This window comes from Parasteatoda tepidariorum, chromosome 10 (genome assembly GCF_043381705.1).
Source record: "Parasteatoda tepidariorum isolate YZ-2023 chromosome 10, CAS_Ptep_4.0, whole genome shotgun sequence".
Taxonomy (NCBI): domain Eukaryota; kingdom Metazoa; phylum Arthropoda; class Arachnida; order Araneae; family Theridiidae; genus Parasteatoda; species Parasteatoda tepidariorum.
The window spans coordinates 25,383,129-25,401,452 of NC_092213.1; the positions used below are offsets into that span (position 1 = coordinate 25,383,129).

The window sequence follows — 18,324 nt, forward strand, 5'->3', positions numbered from 1 at the left end:
ATTTTTTAAAAATATTAGATGCTACTTTTTTACCTTAATTGATAGTACAGTAATTATTAAAATTTACATTTTATTCCAAGTGATATAAATATGGAAAAAAAGTTATGGACAAATATAAAATTATTTTATTATTTTAATAAAATTATTGCTAATAATTTTCTATGCATGTGCTTTTCTTCATTGCTATGTTACTTAGTATAATACAAAATTACATCCTAATAGTACAATGTATTTCAGGATCTTGCTGCTGCATATTCTTCTAGTACAACTATTGAAGAAAAGAAAGCTAAAGCTTCAAGTCAAAGACTGCGTTCACTAGATACTGTTAGAGGGTATTTCACAATTTTTCAGCTTTAATTTTATATTGATTTTGTCTAAGCCATATTTAGTAAAGGAAAATAACACATGAGCATCTAAAGTTACTCATATTTTAAATGTTATTTAAAAAAATCCAACAAAAATTAGATTCTTAGTTAAAAAACATTAACTAATATTAATGAGTTTTAAAATTTACAGAAAATGGAGTTACTGTTGTTAATGAACGAGTATTATAAGTCATGATTTTATGTACCGCTTACTTTAAAAATATATAAAAAATTGGAAACAGTTTTTACTATAATTTGGCAGTTCACTGTATTATACAATTTAATGGAAAAAAAGATTCCAGTTTTAATAGTATTAAAATGCAAAAAGATGTTATCGATTAATAACTCAGAGATAACACATGACCTTGAGTGGAATGCATTCACATTTGTAATGTAAGTCAAGTAAGTTTTAGAGGTATCTCTTTTTATAGTGCATTATGAAAATTTCTTAAAAATTCTTTATTCATTCAAAGATTCTATGAAAATAGCAGAAAAGTCTTATTAATTGATAACAGCTCTTTAAAACAATTTTTAAGAATATTCAAATTCGACCTTTTTTATAAATCCATTTTTATGATTGGCTACTCTCTGTTTTTCTGCAGATTCAAATTTTTCAGACATGGAACCATAACTAATCGACCTCTTTTTTTTTTTTTTTTACAGAGTATCTAAGTCCTATAAATATTGAACTTATTAAACAACGAAAGTGAATTGATTATTTTGGAACTATTTAGTATAAAGAAGGAATTTTTTTTCATTTTTTTTATCAATTATAATTTTGAAAATATGTTATGTGCAATTAAATTCGAAATTATGGATCAAATTAGTCTATTTTTAAAAACATTTGTTTTTGGAGTAAGTGTAGGCTGAAAATGAAGGAAATAAATTGAGTTATTATTTTTATTAGAGTGAAAAAGAGAAATAATTGTTATTAATGTTGTGAACAGTATTGTTTGAAAAATATTCTTTGCTGTTGAATTAAGTTATTTTATTTTGAAATGAAAAGTTTGTAGCAAAATTCTTTTACAATTTTTATAAATGCATGACCCATTCTTAATTTATTCAGTGTATAAAAAACAAAACAATTATTTTCTTAAATTGTGGTCTTTATTTATTAAATTTACGCTTTCGTTATTTTATTTTGCACTTTTTATTTGGTGTCCACTTTTGATCATAACTTTTACACCAGTTGTTGTTTACCTTTTTCCATAGACAGTGTTCACAATTAACAGCCATCATTTTAATAATTATGGTATTATGCTCACCTTCTGGTATTAGAATTCGTACTAACTGTGGTGCTTTATTATGAGCAATATTACCATATCAGTAATTAACATTCAATTTAAATACTTCAAAAAAAATAGTTAATCAATTACAATGGTCATAGAGTGGAGTTTAATTACATTAACGAATAACATGTTTAATATTTGTTAAAAAAAATGCTTGTTTTAAGTGATTTTGGAGTGTAACTAAACTTGATTTCATAATTTTCCTTCTTTCTCAAATGTTTTAGTTTGTCCTTTTGTTTTGTTACTTTCCTTGAATGAAGTAAAATGAATCACATCCATAAAATTTCTGCTTGTTTTTAAAATTAAAAATACAATGATTCCTATCGATTTAACCAATACAGCATTCTAAATGGATCTGGTCTGGTCCCACGATCTAGTTCAGAATCGTCATGACCGAATATTTCTTTAGCCGTAAACTAGATCATAAGAGTTAAAAACAAACCTGGTTCAATCATCATATTCTAAAAATAAAAATAGATAGTTCTCAAGTTATTGTGCAGGTTTGAAGAGAACTCTTCCAGACTAAAAGTCTGGGGCTGTTTGCTGATATAGTAACAAGTGAGAGCACATTTTTGCAATTTGGGGTTGCAATGGATGAATGAAGGTGTGTCGATTAGTTTACTCACCCTTACCTATGCCAAGATCAAATAAAGATATCATAACATTTTATAAAGATTTTAAATAAAGATATCATAACATTATTATTATTTTCTTAATTGAATTTTTAATTAAAAATTATGATTCATTTTTAAGGAGTTTAACAAATTTTAAAAATTATGTTCATAATGCTTATCTTTGCCATTTGGAATGCTTAACTGAAAACAAACTTGATTTTTTTTAAAATTTAATATGTTTACATTAAGATTTCTCTTGAATTAATTCTAAAACATTTATTTATTTTTTCCAGCATTGCAATAGTAATAATGATCTTTGTGAATTATGGTGGTGGAAAATATGTTTTTTTCCACCATGCTCGCTGGAATGGCTTAATGGTAGCAGATCTTGTGTTTCCATGGTTAGTTTGAATAATAGTGTATTTTCTCTTATTGGAATGATTGCATTAAGAGAGAGTGTTCAGTATTAAGACACATTAATCCTCAATACTGCTTGTTCGCATTCTTTATTTTCTTTTACCTTACATTAATATCTTTCCCTCGCTTACTAATGAAACTTTTATAGAGTATGCCCACTATCCTCATTTAATTCCTCTACGTTGCATGTCTTTAGAACAGATTTTCCCAGCATGTTACCACTTTTCATTTTTCTCTTTAGAATATCTATTGTTGTGATGATTTTTGTGAATTATGGAGGAGGCAGTTACCAATTTTTTGAACATTCCATATGGAATGGTATAACCGTGGCAGATCTTGTGTTTCCCTGGTTTGTATTAAATATTGCATTTATTGTCAGTGATTTTATGTTCAAAAATTTTAATGTTACTTGATAAAAGATATCACAATAAATAATTAGTCCTAGATGCTTTTGTTTTTAAGAAAAAGGTATTGTTGTGAGTTGTAATTGTTTGAAAACTCTGTGTTTGATTAGATAGGATTAATAATAATAAATATTATTATCAAATAAAATATTTTAATAATCGGGTTAAAATCTGCTTAAAATGATGTAGATTTCAAGTACAGAAAAAAAATGTGTTGATTTTTTGGATTGATAACTAAGACATTTTTTTTTATTGTTCCAAATGTTTGATAAAGATTGAACAGAGAAAGGTAAAAGTTAAAATTAGACTAAAAATCAAGGAAATTATTAAAAGTTTGGCGTAAGGCTTTATTAGTTTGTGTTTTTCTAAGCTTGTGGAAATGGGCTTTATAATCAATATGAGAACCTTTTTACAAATCAAATTTACTTTTTGAAAACTATTATAAAATTTTCATATTTGTGAAGTAAGTTTCATAATATTGTCTAAAAAGAGAGCATCTATTTTGATTAAATGACATACTTTTATATTATAATAATTTATTTTTATTTGCAGTAAGATCACCTAATGAACTTAGTTCTAAACTTGCCTCTTGCTTTTCCGTCCTTTTTTTTTAATCTTTATTCCTTTGTGTTTTTTTTTGTGCATGACAGTTTCTTTATCTGTTTATATAATGTTTAATTTTCAGAACTTAATAACTATTTTGTATTTATAAAAATATTGTTCCTGGTATTCTTTATTATTAAATTAAGGGTGAATAGACAGAGTTAGTGATCCCCTCCTTTTCTGCATTCCAAACAATTTTTTTTTGGATTGAATCTTTCATGCAGCATTTCCCATTAAACGTTAAGTAATGTATGTTTCTCGTCAAATTTTTATGACTAAGTAGTTCAATATTACATTCGGGAGTTAGTTTGGATAGAAAATAATTGGTTTGATGCAATAGCGTACGTTCATCTTCAGTGGATACCATCCCTCATTGACATCTTTGGCAATGAGCAAGCAGATCGCTTGGCCAAGGAGGGCTGTAGTCATTTAACATCTTCATCCTCATCCTTTACCTACTCAGAGTATCAGTCCAAAATCAAAAGTCATCTTTCAAACAAGTGGAGGATCCCCCCTCTCATCACTAATATGCGGCCAAGGAACCGGGCTCTTCACTTGTTCATATAGGTGATAGAGTATCTCAAACAGCTATTTCCAGATTGGCAAGTGACCACACGAATAGTCTCTCATACTTTGAAGGAAGAAAGATTTATGCAGTCTGCTCCAAATGTGAAACCCAGCAGGCCCCAGCCGAACATATCCTTGACTGCTTGGGCCTTTCCAAGGAGGACTTATATGCTACTCCTCTTCTTGCCATCGACTCTTTGAGGGTCAACAACCTATTGGATCTTGTCTGACTTCGTCAGACAATTGAAGGATAAGGAACAACAATAACAACAGTTTAAGGACAATTAAATTTAGAAAAAACTACTTATTACTTTCAGTTTCGAAAGATTGTTTAAACTTTTTATAGAATTACAGTTTCTGTATAAATTATCATTCGATTCAATAATATATTCGAATATATTATAATATATTCGATTCAATAATAAACCATTTATAAATTCATAAACTTGAAACTGTACCAGAATTACCGACATTTTCACACATTAGAAATATAATAGTTTGTTATTTTTACTGATCATTAATGATGTTTTATATTTTAAATTGAGTATATATTATTTTACTAGGTTAGTAAATTACGTGTGTGTTTATATTCTCTTTAAAATGAATCACTAGAATTAGTTTTTTTTCCCTCAGCTTTATATTAGCTTGCAACCCCTAATATTTCCCCCCTTTTTTTTGAAAAATGTAGGTTATAATTGTAAAGAATTTATCCTGTAAAAAAGGAACGGATAAACACACAGTCTTTAGCTGTTAAAAAACTTTATTTTAAAGAAAAATCCCCTTCATTATTATTATTATTTTCTGCTTACATTTTTAATTATTTTCTGTGCTACACACCCATATGAATAGCTTCAACGGCCTTTCCGTCTCACTCGATTGATTTCAGCTTTTTAACAAAAACATTAAAGCAATAATAAATTTGACGAAAAGCAAGTTAGAAGTTGAACTTCATAGAATGACGAAGAATGCCTTAAAAATCGTAACCATCTTTTGTAACCGAACACATAATAAAGCAAAACTCATAATTAACCTTTCACTTTTTACAATTTACCTAGCCTTAAACTAAAAATGAATGATGCCATTATGTCAAACTGATTATTTTTTGTTCAAGCCAGACCCTTAATATATTTAAACAAACTATTTTGTTATTTAAATTAAACAAAAAACATACGTCACTTCAGATTCATCAGGAAATGCCATGTTAAACTTGGCTTCCATTTTGCTATTGGAATGCTTTGGGAGAAATGTCGTTGGTGACGACATGAAGTGACATAGGATTAACTCTGTTTATACCATTTTTATTGTATAAAAATAGACTTGTTTTTCAAAATAAATTTTTAGACATCATTATAAGGAAATAGCATCGATTTGTTTCATTATAGTACATTCTTTGAACTATATGTTGAGAAGACTTAATAGAAAAAAAATCTTGTGAAATTAAAGGGATGTATGGTCAATGAGGTGTGATTTTTTTTTTATTTTTAATATAGCTAACACTAAACTTAAATACTTTACCAATTTTTGTAGGATTTGCTTTAAATTTGAACATTATTTAAAGTATTTAGTTTCTGTTGTAAAGGGTTATTACTTCTTTATAATACAAACAAAATCTGTTTTTTTTTTGTCTTTTTTATAATTTAGCTAATAGTTGCAGCTAGTTAATCTCAAATACTTTTCACTTTCATATATTTTGATAAATCAATAAATTATTAGCAAAAATAGCTATCTAATTTTTAAGCATTTTATGATGGTATTTTCTCTTGATTTATTTAAAATTGTATTTTATTGTTATTTGGTATTTGTTTTGCATTTTGTGTAGGCTTTTATTTCACCAAGCAATTAATTCTTAAAGGTTTAATATCCTATCTTACTAATTACAGTCAATAAAATAATGAGCAATTTAAAATAATTATTCATTATTCTATTCTTCTTTAGTCCCATTCAGTCATGATGTATTTTAAGTTATCTTTATAGTCATTATTTGTTTATTTAACATAGCATGCAAGTCAGTGAGGTTATTATCGCTTAGAAATCATGCACTGCATTTAATTTTAAATTTTTTTTTTTTTAAATCTCTTTACGTAGCTCATATTTAAATGATCTACTTAGATACAACAGCTAATATTATTTTAGGAATTGCATACAAAATTATGAAGTATCCATATTTTATTTAGCTCAAGATAAATTTGAAAGTATTTTTTAAATACTGTTGATTTCTGTGCAGTTTCAGATTGATTAATGATAAATAAATGTCTGTTTATTTCAGTTTTATTTAACAAAATTCACTTATTAAATCAAAAAAATTTATTTGTGCTTCTTGATTAATCAGACATTCTTTCCTTTTATTTTTTATTATTATAAAAGCTTGATAGTGTTTTTATTGGATTTCCAGGTTCATTTGGATGATGGGGATGTCAATGGCTTTGTCTATGCGATCTCTCTTGAGGAAAGTTGTGTCTAGGAAAAAAATATTTTTTAAAATTGTCAAACGTTCCTTGATCCTATTTGCACTTGGAATTATGTTAAATACTATCTGTACAGGTGTGTATAATTTTTTTTTTGCGTCACATTGCATAGTCTATTTTCCAGCACAGGATGTGTATATCCAGTTATTGTACTAATAATTGATTGTGTAAAAAATTCATTTGCTTCAAAAAGTATGAAGGTGTAAAAAGCTTAGATGTTTTGAGCACTTAAAAATAGGTGCCTATTTTTAAGACTTGATAGACGGTGAAGGAGGAAAACAAACGAAAGAGACTAAGAACAGAAAAGGTAAGTTGTCCAAAAAAAATTAAATAGAGGTGTTTTAAAAAAACTAAAACAACTGTGGTAGCCAGGAGTGGGAACACAAAACGTAAAGTAGTCACTGTATCTTGTTTCCTTTATTTGAATGCAGATTCTTTTGTTAATAACAAGATTTCCTCACCACTTCTCCATAGCAAGTGGAAATGCATCCTGTCCCAATTAGCCTCTCTTAGCTACTGCGTTTTCATAGTTTTTTCACCTTTGTTTCTACATTCACGTCTGACCAGTGTTGTGAATGAGTGCCTATTTTTGAGAATTTTTTAACCTTCATTAGTTTTTGAAACAAATGAGCTTTTAATGTTATCAAGGATATCTTTTTGCTTCAGTTTCTGGAAATTATTCATTTAAACAATTTATAGTATGAATTGTTTACTTAAACATGGAAACTATAATTCACCCATAACAGAAATCATGCTTTTTTTGCTATAAAAAAATATAAATTCATAAATAGATGGTGGTACAATTATTTAAGTATTATTTACTGGTTGCAAATAAAAGTGACTTCTCTGCTCAAAGTACTTAAAAAGTAAGAAAATATTTGGCTATAGAATTGTTTTCTAAGTTGTATTTATTCAAAAATAATAAAGCAATTTCATCTACTGTATATGTATTTTTAGACTTGAAAGGATGTAATCATGTGGTTATTAAATAGTAAAATAGAACATTTTGATACAATAGTTAGAATTATAAAAAAAAAAAAAATTAAATCTTTAAAAGGGCATTGTAAAACAAAATGTTTTAGTGTTTTAATAAGACCTATGAGCATTTGGGTATTTTCTTTGTTAGTCTGCTGGTTCTATATTTTGTATGTAATTATGCCTTTTAAGCAATTGTAAAGTATAAACTTATGTACAGTTTTTAAAAAAAATACAACTCATTATTGACTGATCATGTAGCTTCACTTTTTTGACAAAATCCCAACTGACCGGGTATCGTAAAACTTGGTTGATCCCATTAAAAAATTAATTGCAATTTCTAACCATGGGACTTAAAGATACCACTTATTAAACATTTAATTTCAAAATTTAATAAATGTATTGATGTGCTTACCTGCCATAAAAGATTGAATATCTCACTCTATATCATGAAAAAGTTTATTTTTTTCTTACAAAGGAATTTTTATCATTCACAGTTACTAAACTGGAGAATCTTCGCATATTTGGTGTATTGCAGAGGTTTGGGGTATGCTATTTTGTTGTGGCTACTGTGCACTTATTTTATGCTTCTGCTGATGATAAGGTAAAGTTTCTCATTTTACACTCTACTTTGTTCTCTTTATTTTTGAGATTTAGCCAAAGTACATTCAAGAATTACTAATTAAGATAAAACACTATATGTATATTTTATGTTATGAAATTAATTTTTAGCATAATCAAGTTTTTTTCAATTTTTTTTTATCTTTTAAATAAATTGTGTATTAATTGTAATGTGTACTACCTATTTAAAATTAGGGTTTTGTTTTTCATACTATCTATTATTGATTTAATATGCGTAAAAAATCGGAATCCAACAAATAAATTATGCTAATGTTTGTTTTACTATTTTAGTGAGATAATTATATTTTACAGATTTGCAGTGTGATATGCTATGCATTTTTTAAAGACCCAACTTATCATTTTTGAAAGTTCTATTTATCAATATTAAATAACTTCGAAGACTCTACTTTTTATTAAATACAAAATTATATATCTTATTGAAGACTGATCTAAATTTTGTAAAAAAAAATTTTTTTTAACTTTTTATAAAAACTTATATAAAAATGTATATTTGGATTACACTTTTAAAACAATTTTTTTTTTTATAATAATGTGATATTGTGATATTTTACAGATGAACTCTGGTTCTGCTTTAAGAGACATTACACATTATAGTGGTGAATGGCTTATAATGTCTACATTCTTGGCTCTACACCTACTTCTGAGCTTTTTGGTGCATGATCCCGATTGTCCACGGTTAGATATTTTTTAAAATTTCATATATCACACTTCTATTTCTTAAAAATAGTTAATTAAGTTCCAAACACCTAAAGTTGAAATATAATATACAGTAGAGCCCTCATTATTTGATTACCACAAGGAAAATTGTAAACTATGAGTAAAATTACTCAAAGCAATTAGCGACTAAAATAAAGATGATAGTTTTCTTTTTTAAATAGCAATACAATATCAGGAATAAAAATCATTGATAATTTTTTTGTTTTCTGTTTAATAAAGAATGTTCCAGCTTTTGGCTAAACTATATTACTTGACTAGTATCACTCTCTCAAGTGTTGGATTATTGTGGTTGGTTATGGCAACCAGTGGTTTACACTATTTTTCTTTGAAATGAAACGAATTCCAATTGGCTACTAATAGAAGCTGATTGATCATTGATAAATGTTCAGTGGACAAGTATATAAAGTGACGCTAGTTTAAACAGCTCTATTGTTGTTTTCTAGCAGTTGAATTTTAGAATTCTCATCAAAGCAGTTACTGGGTTGAACTGAATAGCATTAAATGTTAGGTTGAATGACAAAAGATCTAAAAAGAATCAGTAATTGGGTAACATGAGATTTAATGTTGATAAAATGTGTCTCAGGATGCATTTAATGTGTCAAAAAAGCATTGGAAAGCTGTAGGATCGGATAATCATGGTTCAACTGTTTAAGTATATTTATCACCGCCTAAATAATGTTATGTTCAGTGATGTAGTGCTAAACATTATTATACCAAAATATGAACTCATCGTTGCTAGTGCAGTGTTTTTATAAAGTGGTTTTCACAAATTAACTAAACTGTTTAATTGTAACTTGTTGCATAATTATTCAAACCTGAAGTTATTTTGCAGCATTTTATTATTTATCCATTTTTATGACATTTTAGCTATAGAAATTATCTGATAGTTGTCTGATGTTGTCATAATGGCCCCATTGTGCCCCTATTTGTGTAATTAAATTTTTTTCATTTTTGCTGTATGCATATGCATAATCTGAAGTATCATTTTCAAAAAAGAACTGTTATAAATATTGAGAATAGTTACTAAAGAAATATTGTTCTTTAGACTTGAATTTAGTTATTTTATTTTGAATTGAAGAGCTTCATGAGAAATATTTATGGAATTTTTTTTAAATGCATATCCTTTTCATAATTTATTGACTACATCGTTTTTGAAGAAAATATTTTTTAAATATTGCTACTTTTAAATTGGCATGTTTCAGAATGTAATTGGCATGTTTCAGAAATAAGTGTATGTAAGGAACCGAAGCATAAACTTATTGATTGAAATATGACTATTTCTGGTTTTAAAAAAATCCTAACTCTAAGTAATGAAACTCTAGGGTTCTGCTGAAGACTATTCTTTTATGAAATGCTGCAGTACTCTACTATAGAGAGCCTCTAATTTTTTTAGTTTTCTTTTTATACAGCTTTTTGTTTATTTAGTAATTTAAATAAGGGATAATACTAAATAATTAGGTTACAATTAATTATGAAGGAAGTATACAAATTTAAAATAATTAAATTAGACTTTTTATATTATGATTTTAATTTTTGATTGAAAACTTTTTATTTTTGAAATAGTTTAAAAATATTAAATTTTTGTAGTTAAATTGATTCCAAAATATATTATAACTGTCTAAAATAGACTTAATTTATTTTATTATTGTAAATAAAAAATTTTAAAATATCATGAATGTAATAAAATTTTTTTATTGAAATTAATAATTTAAGTTCAATTACAACTAAAAAAAATTGCAATGAATTTTCTAATTAATGTAACATATTTCTTTTCTTTCATTTCCCTTTATTGATTTTAATAAAATACATAAATATTTCATACATTGGTTACTAATAGTTGCGTAAAATGATTAATATATTTCCTAAAACCTACGAAATCTCTCTCTTTTTTTAGCAACTTTAAGTTATATCTTCAAACTGTCATCAATCTTTGTGATACACTAAAAATTGTTTGTGGTAAACGCAAAATATAACTGAAATTTACTGTTATGGAATCTCAGTTATAGAATTTGCTTATGAAATTATTATTTAATAATTAATAAAATTATGACTCGTCCCTAACCTTTGTTGTTCTATGATTTAACATGTATCAAGTATTGATTTTCTGAGTAGCATTATAAATTCTATTTTACGAATGTAAATAAAATTTATTTTAAGATTCTAGAATTTGGTTCTTAGTTTTTGTACATGAAATATAAATGTTGAAATTATTATTTGAAATATAATTAGTGTTAAATAATTAATCAATAGTAGTTTGAAACAATATTTACCTATTTTTGTTTTATTTTGTGTTTTGTTTTAGAATGAAAATTTTATGTTTTGCTTTACAATTTCTTTGTTGCAATCACGTAAACGATACACACTGTACCACATTTCAGTAGTTGGTTGCAAAAAGGTTCTAAATTGTATTTTATTGATTATGAGTAAATTAACTTTAACTTATATACTTCGTCTTTATTTTTTGTCCCTTAACTTTCAATGGTAAAACTTGAAAATAACTCATTTAAACTGTTTGCATTTTAGCGTTCACAAACTTTGCATTTTAATTTGTTACCATAAGTACAGAAAGAAATACAAATTTCTAGTGACCCCAAAATCTAGGTACATGATCGATAATTAAAAATATCCAACCACTATAAACCAAAGTGATTTATTTATATAAAAGTGTTTAGATTGAAAATATAATAACTGTTAACAGTTTTATGTATATTTTATGCAATAAATGAAAGCCATTTTAATAGCATATTTTTGATATGTTACGTTACAGGGGATATTTTGGACCTGGTGGTTTACATGACAGAGGTGCTTATGAAAATTGTACTGGTGGTGCAGCTGGTTATATTGACAGAATCTTTTTAGGTTTATCTCATTTATATCAAAGTCCAAGTCCGCAAGTTAGTACCTTTTTTTTTATATAAAAAGTAAAATTTTTTTGTAGATGATGTTTCCTTTATACAAAATACCTTGTCTTTAAGTTAGTACTTCAGACATAAATAAATAAATATTGTTCACTATTTGTAGAGGATATTTCACTGTCTGTTTGTAGCATTCTCAAATCTGAATTGCTGGATTAAAAGTATTCTTTCTTTTATCCTTCAATTTTATTAAAACATTTATAACCTAAATTTGTAATATTTGAAGACTTTGACAGAGGCGTCAATTATGTTGTATTTTATTTATAATTTTTACGTAAAAAATTCGGAATTTATGAAACTAATAAAGATAAGCACAGTGAGAAGTAATGAGTTTAGTGAAATAATTACTGATTTGATTTATAATTTTTTGCGAAATGCAATTAGATTTAGTATAATTAAACTTAAACACTTTTAGTGTTAGCTTATAATACTATTAAAATGAAGAAAGTTTTAAATTTGATGAACAATAACTATATTTATAATGTGTGTTCAATTATTATACAAAAAAATTAATTAATCGTTTATTGTTACAATCTTTTCTACATCACCTAATTAAATTGATTTATATATATTTCTATTTTTTTTTCTCCTACTTTTTTTTGAAAGAAAAAAAACTTTTTTAAAAAAATTTATGAGGTTTATATTAATTGACAATGCTTTTAAAAAAAAAGAAAATCATGTGATCTTATTTTTCTTTTCAATTATTTGTAAAAATTAGTGTAGTTTTCTATAGACTAATTTAGCGAAGAATGCAAATACTAATTAATGTATGATTTCATGTATGATATAAATAAAATATTAATATATATAATTTTGGTTTAATTTATTAGAATAATTTTCATAAATTGAAATGCATATTAAGTTTTTTTTTATTAATTATTAACACTGCTTATTAACATTTGTGTTTAAATATGTGAAAAATTATTTTTAAATGCTTAGTTTTTTAACTAAATATTTTTTTAATTAATTAACATAGTTCTAAAATTTGCTACATGATTCTGTAATGGCCCAAATTTAAATGTGAAACTCTTTCCAAGTGATTCGTTTATGATAGGAATTTCAGTTATGTAAAATTTTAAAGATAATTTGCATTTAAAAGCAAAATAATTAGTGAAAAAAATTATTTGAATTTGAGGTTTACAAAAGTACATTATTTACTCGCCAAAGGAGAAAACAAAAGCAAAAACTCTGAAAGATATTTTCTGATCCTTTATTTTGGTTCAGATTATATCAATATATATAGAAAAAAATGTTCCTTAGCAATACATTGATATTTATGAAATTGTATAGAACTGTATCAATTTTGAAAGATATTTTTTTAACAGAATGTTAATTGGGTATTTATTAGAAAATATTGCAGTATCAAAATCAATATGTTCTTTTTTTTTTCTTAAATATTAAGAAAACATCATTTCATTATATATTATTTATATCATTTGATAGTAATTAATTCCCTTTAGGGACTAAAAGTTATCTTGACCTTTGATCTTTCGTAACTAGCAGCAGCCTAAAATAATGTGCATATGGTATCTCTGAGTGTCGCTGTTGTTCAATTGAGGGGGAGGAAATTAAAAAACTTAGTCACACTAGTTTTCTAAACTTCTCTCATAACAAAAAAAAATTCTTATATCTGCTAACATCTGTAAAAAGATATCTCTTTCTGGTTTTTACCTTTTTATGAATTTATATAGATAATGAGTGATGAAAATTTCCTCTATTTGTTTGAAATATTGAGGTGGCATGTGTTGACTGTTTCCCCTTCCAACGACACCCCTGTATTATAAGTTTGTTTAATATATTCTTGTGTAATAATTTTTTAAAAATAATTGTTTATTTTTAACTTAACAGCAAGAAATGTTTATAATATATATTAGACGTTGAATAAGATTTAATAAAATTAGTCGAAGAAAATCAGGAAAAGGGAATTTTTGATTTTATTTTTTGAGTATTTGTAGCTTGTTTATGCAAAATGTAAATTCAAAAGGATTTTCATACTTAAATATTGAAAGCAGTCTAAGGTTAATTAAATTATAAATGTTAGTAAATAGTAATTTAACAGATTTTTTTCCCTTTTTATTAGATTATTTATAAAACAACAATGCCTTATGATCCTGAGGGCCTTCTTGGGTATTTCACATCTATTTTTCTTGTGTTTCTTGGACTTCAGGTACATATGTGCATATTACTAAATATAGAGGGTAGATATTATTGGTGATTGAATTTCATAATCACTTTTCTTTCTTTATTTATAATTTAGGCTGGTAAAATCCTTTTAATTTATAAGGATTCATCTGCCAGATTAATTCGTTGGATAGTTTGGGGCCTTATTACAGTAAGAAAAACATTTTTATCCTTATTTGCTATACTTTCAATTTTAAATGTGTTTGAAGAAAAAAAATTCTCGTTTTTTTAACTTTTTAAGTGTTGTTATTTAATTAATTTCATAGTGTAAAAGTTTAGTTTGAAATTAAGTTGATGTTGCCAAGGTATTGAGTGAGGTGAGAAAAAACAAGAAGAAAAAAATTATCAGAAGGAAAAAAGGGCTATCAGAACAATTTTCCCCGATAGCTGTACATAGAAAATAATTAATATTAAAGTTTATAATATGCTGATAGATTCTTTAATTTTGTCTATCTATAAAAAAAGCAATATCAAAATTATATTTATCTATAATTTTGATATTACTTTTTTTGTATATATGACCTAATATTTTTTGTTGCTAATACATTATATATCTGGTTTATACTTAATGCATAAATTAATGCTTAATTCATACTTAGTTTTGCTGCAAACATAATTTTTATAATGTCATTTTTTTGCTACACTAATAAAATAATAAAAAAAACTATTAAATAATAGATAAAACAAAAATATTGCTGCAATAGTTATTAGTTTTAGACAGTTTATTAATTAAAAACAAATTTTTTTATCTTGTGAAAAAATTCAATATGTGCCTAATACCTACATTATTTTCCTTCTCTCTTCTTGTTCTTTTTTTCCTGTTTTAATAGTTGAAATAAACTTGTTTTTATTTTTAGGGTTCGATCGCTGCTGTTCTGTGTCTGGTATCAAAAGATGATGGTTGGATACCCGTGAATAAAAATTTATGGTATGACTTCATTATCAATAGTTCACTGCATTTTTTTCAACTCTTGTTATTAGCTTTAATTATACATGTTCTTAGCCATGTCTAATTATCTAAATATCAAATTATCTTAAACATTTCTATTAAAGTTTTTTCCCTTTATGGCATACCAATAATATTGAGTTCGGATTAATTTTCTATAATGACTAAACTTATTTCTATATAAAAAATAATATTTATTAATGATCTTTAGAAAAAAAGATTTTGCTATATTACGTCCTATTTTTTTTAATCGAATATTCGACTTTTGGCCAAATCACTATCGTTACATCTCTACCTGCCTTGGCTGTAATGACTATATATTTTTTACAAAAAAAAGTTCAATAAAAAAGGAAGAAAAAGTGATTTTAAACATTAAAACATAAACTGGTGCATTCTTTTTCATACTATTTTGCGTGTGCAAGGTTTTGACTATTTTTTGGCAGTTAAAACTTTTCTGTAAAGGCAATTTGTTGTTTAAACTTAAAGAGGGGGGGGGGAAGTGATTTTGAGCAATAAAACATACACTTGCTCACCTCATTGATTATTTTGCAGATAATCTGCTATTGCAATACTGCTTAATTACGTGTGTAATCAGGAGTTTAATCACTAGTTTTAATTTAAATGTCAGTTTTCACATTTTGTTTTAGGTCAGTATCTTTCATAATGGCCACGGGCAGTTTAGCCTTCATCCTACTTTCCATATGTTTCTTTATATGTGATGTCCAAAAATGGTGGTCAGGAGCTCCATTTTATTTTGCAGGTAAATCAATGTTATAGTTTCTTCATATCATTCATTCTAAAATCACAATTCCTTAAACATATAATGTATACTTAAAATCAATCTTTGAAACTCACTTAGATAATCTGCAGCAAACAATTTGAGAATCGCAGTTAATTATTTCAGCTCTAATTCTACTTTGTTAAAAAATTTTCATTTGCAAAAATGTTAAATAATGAGCATGTTTTAGGGATGTTATAATAGTTATATATTTCTTTAAAAAAAATAAAAAAAAGCTTTAGAGAGTTGGAATTATAAACACTTAAATGTTTTGTTTATTTTTTTTAATTCACACATTTAAAAATTAATAATTTTCTTAGAATAATATACTATTTTACATAGAAAGTTAACTATTTTTATAGTTTAGCAGACCTACGAACTCTCGAGTTTTTCCGTCTAATCTCAAAACCTCAGGCCAGTAAAATATTTTTTCAGGAATTTTTCTTAATAAATGTAAGAATCGGCAGACCTAGGCATTTAAAACCTTGTTCAATTATTTTCTTTTTTTAAAAAAAACATACAATGTATAGAATTTTTGTTTATTACAATTTTATCCTATTAAAATTATTTGGCTAGTGAAATTTTGTTTTAGCTACAAAATACTTTTACCTGAAGATTTTCTTCTTCTTTTAATCCAAAAAATAATTTGAAAAAAAGTTAAACAGTGCTCTTACAACTTGCCTTTTTTTATTTCTTGACTTTCACTTTTTTATTGTTTAAATTTCACTTTTCAGTGACCAGAGTTACTGAAAAGTGAAATTTCAGCTATTTATACTGATATTGTAACTTACGTCAAAGGAAAGAATTGTCCCTAAGTAAAAGAAACTCAATTTTCATTAATAGAAAATTGCATTTAAAAAAATGATCATTACAAATTTATTTTCTTTTATAGGAATGAATTCTATTGTATTATACATCGGACATGAAATGACACATAATATGTTTCCATTTAGATGGTATGTTCCTTCAACACACATGTATTTACTATTTATGAATTTGTGGGGAACAACGCTATGGGTTATTATAGCTGTGTGGATGCATTACAAAAATATTTTTATTTCTGTGTAGTATTATTAAAATTAAAATTTTTTTAAAAATCTTAATTGTACATATGTTGGCTGTGAATATTTATACTGCTTAAATTGGACATTTTAGTACTTATGACTATTTTGTATGTTTTTATTTATGAAATAAAACTTTTAAATACTTCATTGTAATTCTTGAAAAAATATGGGTGTGTAGCGGTATCTACCACTACAATTATTCAATTCCAATTTACTAGTATACAAGACATGTTAACTCAATTATATGTTGGGGTACCTTTTCATGATGAAGGTTGACATTGGCGATATCACCCCACATTTGTTACCCAGATCATGCCTACATTGAATAGACACTCCTATTTCGATTTGAACAAGACTACTTTGATAGATGGTCCATGTTGAATAGTTGACATGCTATTTGTGATATCTGACATTATTCAGGCTGTTGCCACTTAGCTTCAATCACACACAACGCCGGCCTGTATACACTTGACTGTTAATGGCAACACAGGAGTGACCATGATTGTCAATATAATACAGCTCTCACTATCAGCCCTCAAAGTCCGGTGATCTTAATACAGCTCTCCCAACAATTAATGGCAAAGAATCAACTAGTGGTATCCGTTCATCAAATCCTGGTTGGGGAATACTGTAGCATGTCTACCACTACAACTATTGTATTTCAATTCACTAGTATATAAGATATGTTTAAACTCGATTCTATATTAGGGGCACCTTGAAGGTTGACAGTGACAATAACATTCGTCTCACAGATGTAAAAAATTTCTACTTACTGAGGCTGAATAACTCATATAATATAAACAAGTTATCCAGTTGCTTTAGGAAATAGCCCAAACTATAATGTTATGAAAGTTTGCAATCAAACTATTTAATATTTGTATCCATATTTAGTTAATTTGTACTATTATAACAGTACTAAGCCCTTTTTTTAATTAAAAATTGTGAAAATATTTGTACTTTCTCAAAAGTTAGTTTTTATGAAAAAAAATTTTTTTTATCAATAGGATATTAATTTGATAATAAAAAATGCATGTTGACTTTCAAAATTGATATAAAAATAATCTACCTTTAAACTTATTCTGCTTATTAATACAGATTTTATTAAATGCAAAATTTCTTATAATTTAACTTTGATCTTTCAAAATGTTCAAGTTATATGTTCTGTACGTATAAGCTCCTTAAACCTACAGAAATTAAAAGTTTTATTACTATAAGGGAATATTTTGACTATTTTTTTCTATTTCTAGCCAAAAACTGAATAAAAAATTGACTCGAATAAATTATAATGAGATTCTACAACATTCTATTATAATAAGAGTTACAAAATTTATTAACTTTTTGATTTTGATTGCAAATTGATTTAAAACAGTTTTTAATTACAT

The 18,324-nt window shown here is 26.1% G+C and overlaps 1 protein-coding gene across 15 annotated transcripts in view; it reads left to right on the forward strand.

The window, feature by feature from the left end:
• The window catches only part of LOC107452184 (Heparan-alpha-glucosaminide N-acetyltransferase), a 35,611-nt gene extending 18,522 nt beyond the window's left edge, over positions 1-17,089 (forward strand). For 7 of the 15 annotated variants that reach the window (XM_043045043.2, XM_043045044.2, XM_071187162.1 and 4 more), the window contains exons 7-17: positions 238-332; positions 2,927-3,034; positions 6,652-6,800; positions 8,197-8,303; positions 8,895-9,016; positions 11,826-11,952; positions 14,054-14,140; positions 14,231-14,305; positions 15,012-15,082; positions 15,748-15,860; positions 16,771-17,089. In XM_043045043.2, coding sequence (XP_042900977.1) covers positions 238-332; positions 2,927-3,034; positions 6,652-6,800; positions 8,197-8,303; positions 8,895-9,016; positions 11,826-11,952; positions 14,054-14,140; positions 14,231-14,305; positions 15,012-15,082; positions 15,748-15,860; positions 16,771-16,946 — 1,230 coding nt within the window. In that variant the 3' untranslated portion in view covers positions 16,947-17,089. Of the gene's footprint in view, positions 1-237; positions 333-2,561; positions 2,670-2,926; positions 3,035-6,651; positions 6,801-8,196; positions 8,304-8,894; positions 9,017-11,825; positions 11,953-14,053; positions 14,141-14,230; positions 14,306-15,011; positions 15,083-15,747; positions 15,861-16,770 lie in introns of all 15 variants that reach the window. The other 8 variants (XM_043045041.2, XM_043045045.2, XM_071187161.1 and 5 more) reach the window with 4 other exon arrangements.
• Positions 17,090-18,324: the final 1,235 nt, after the last annotated feature.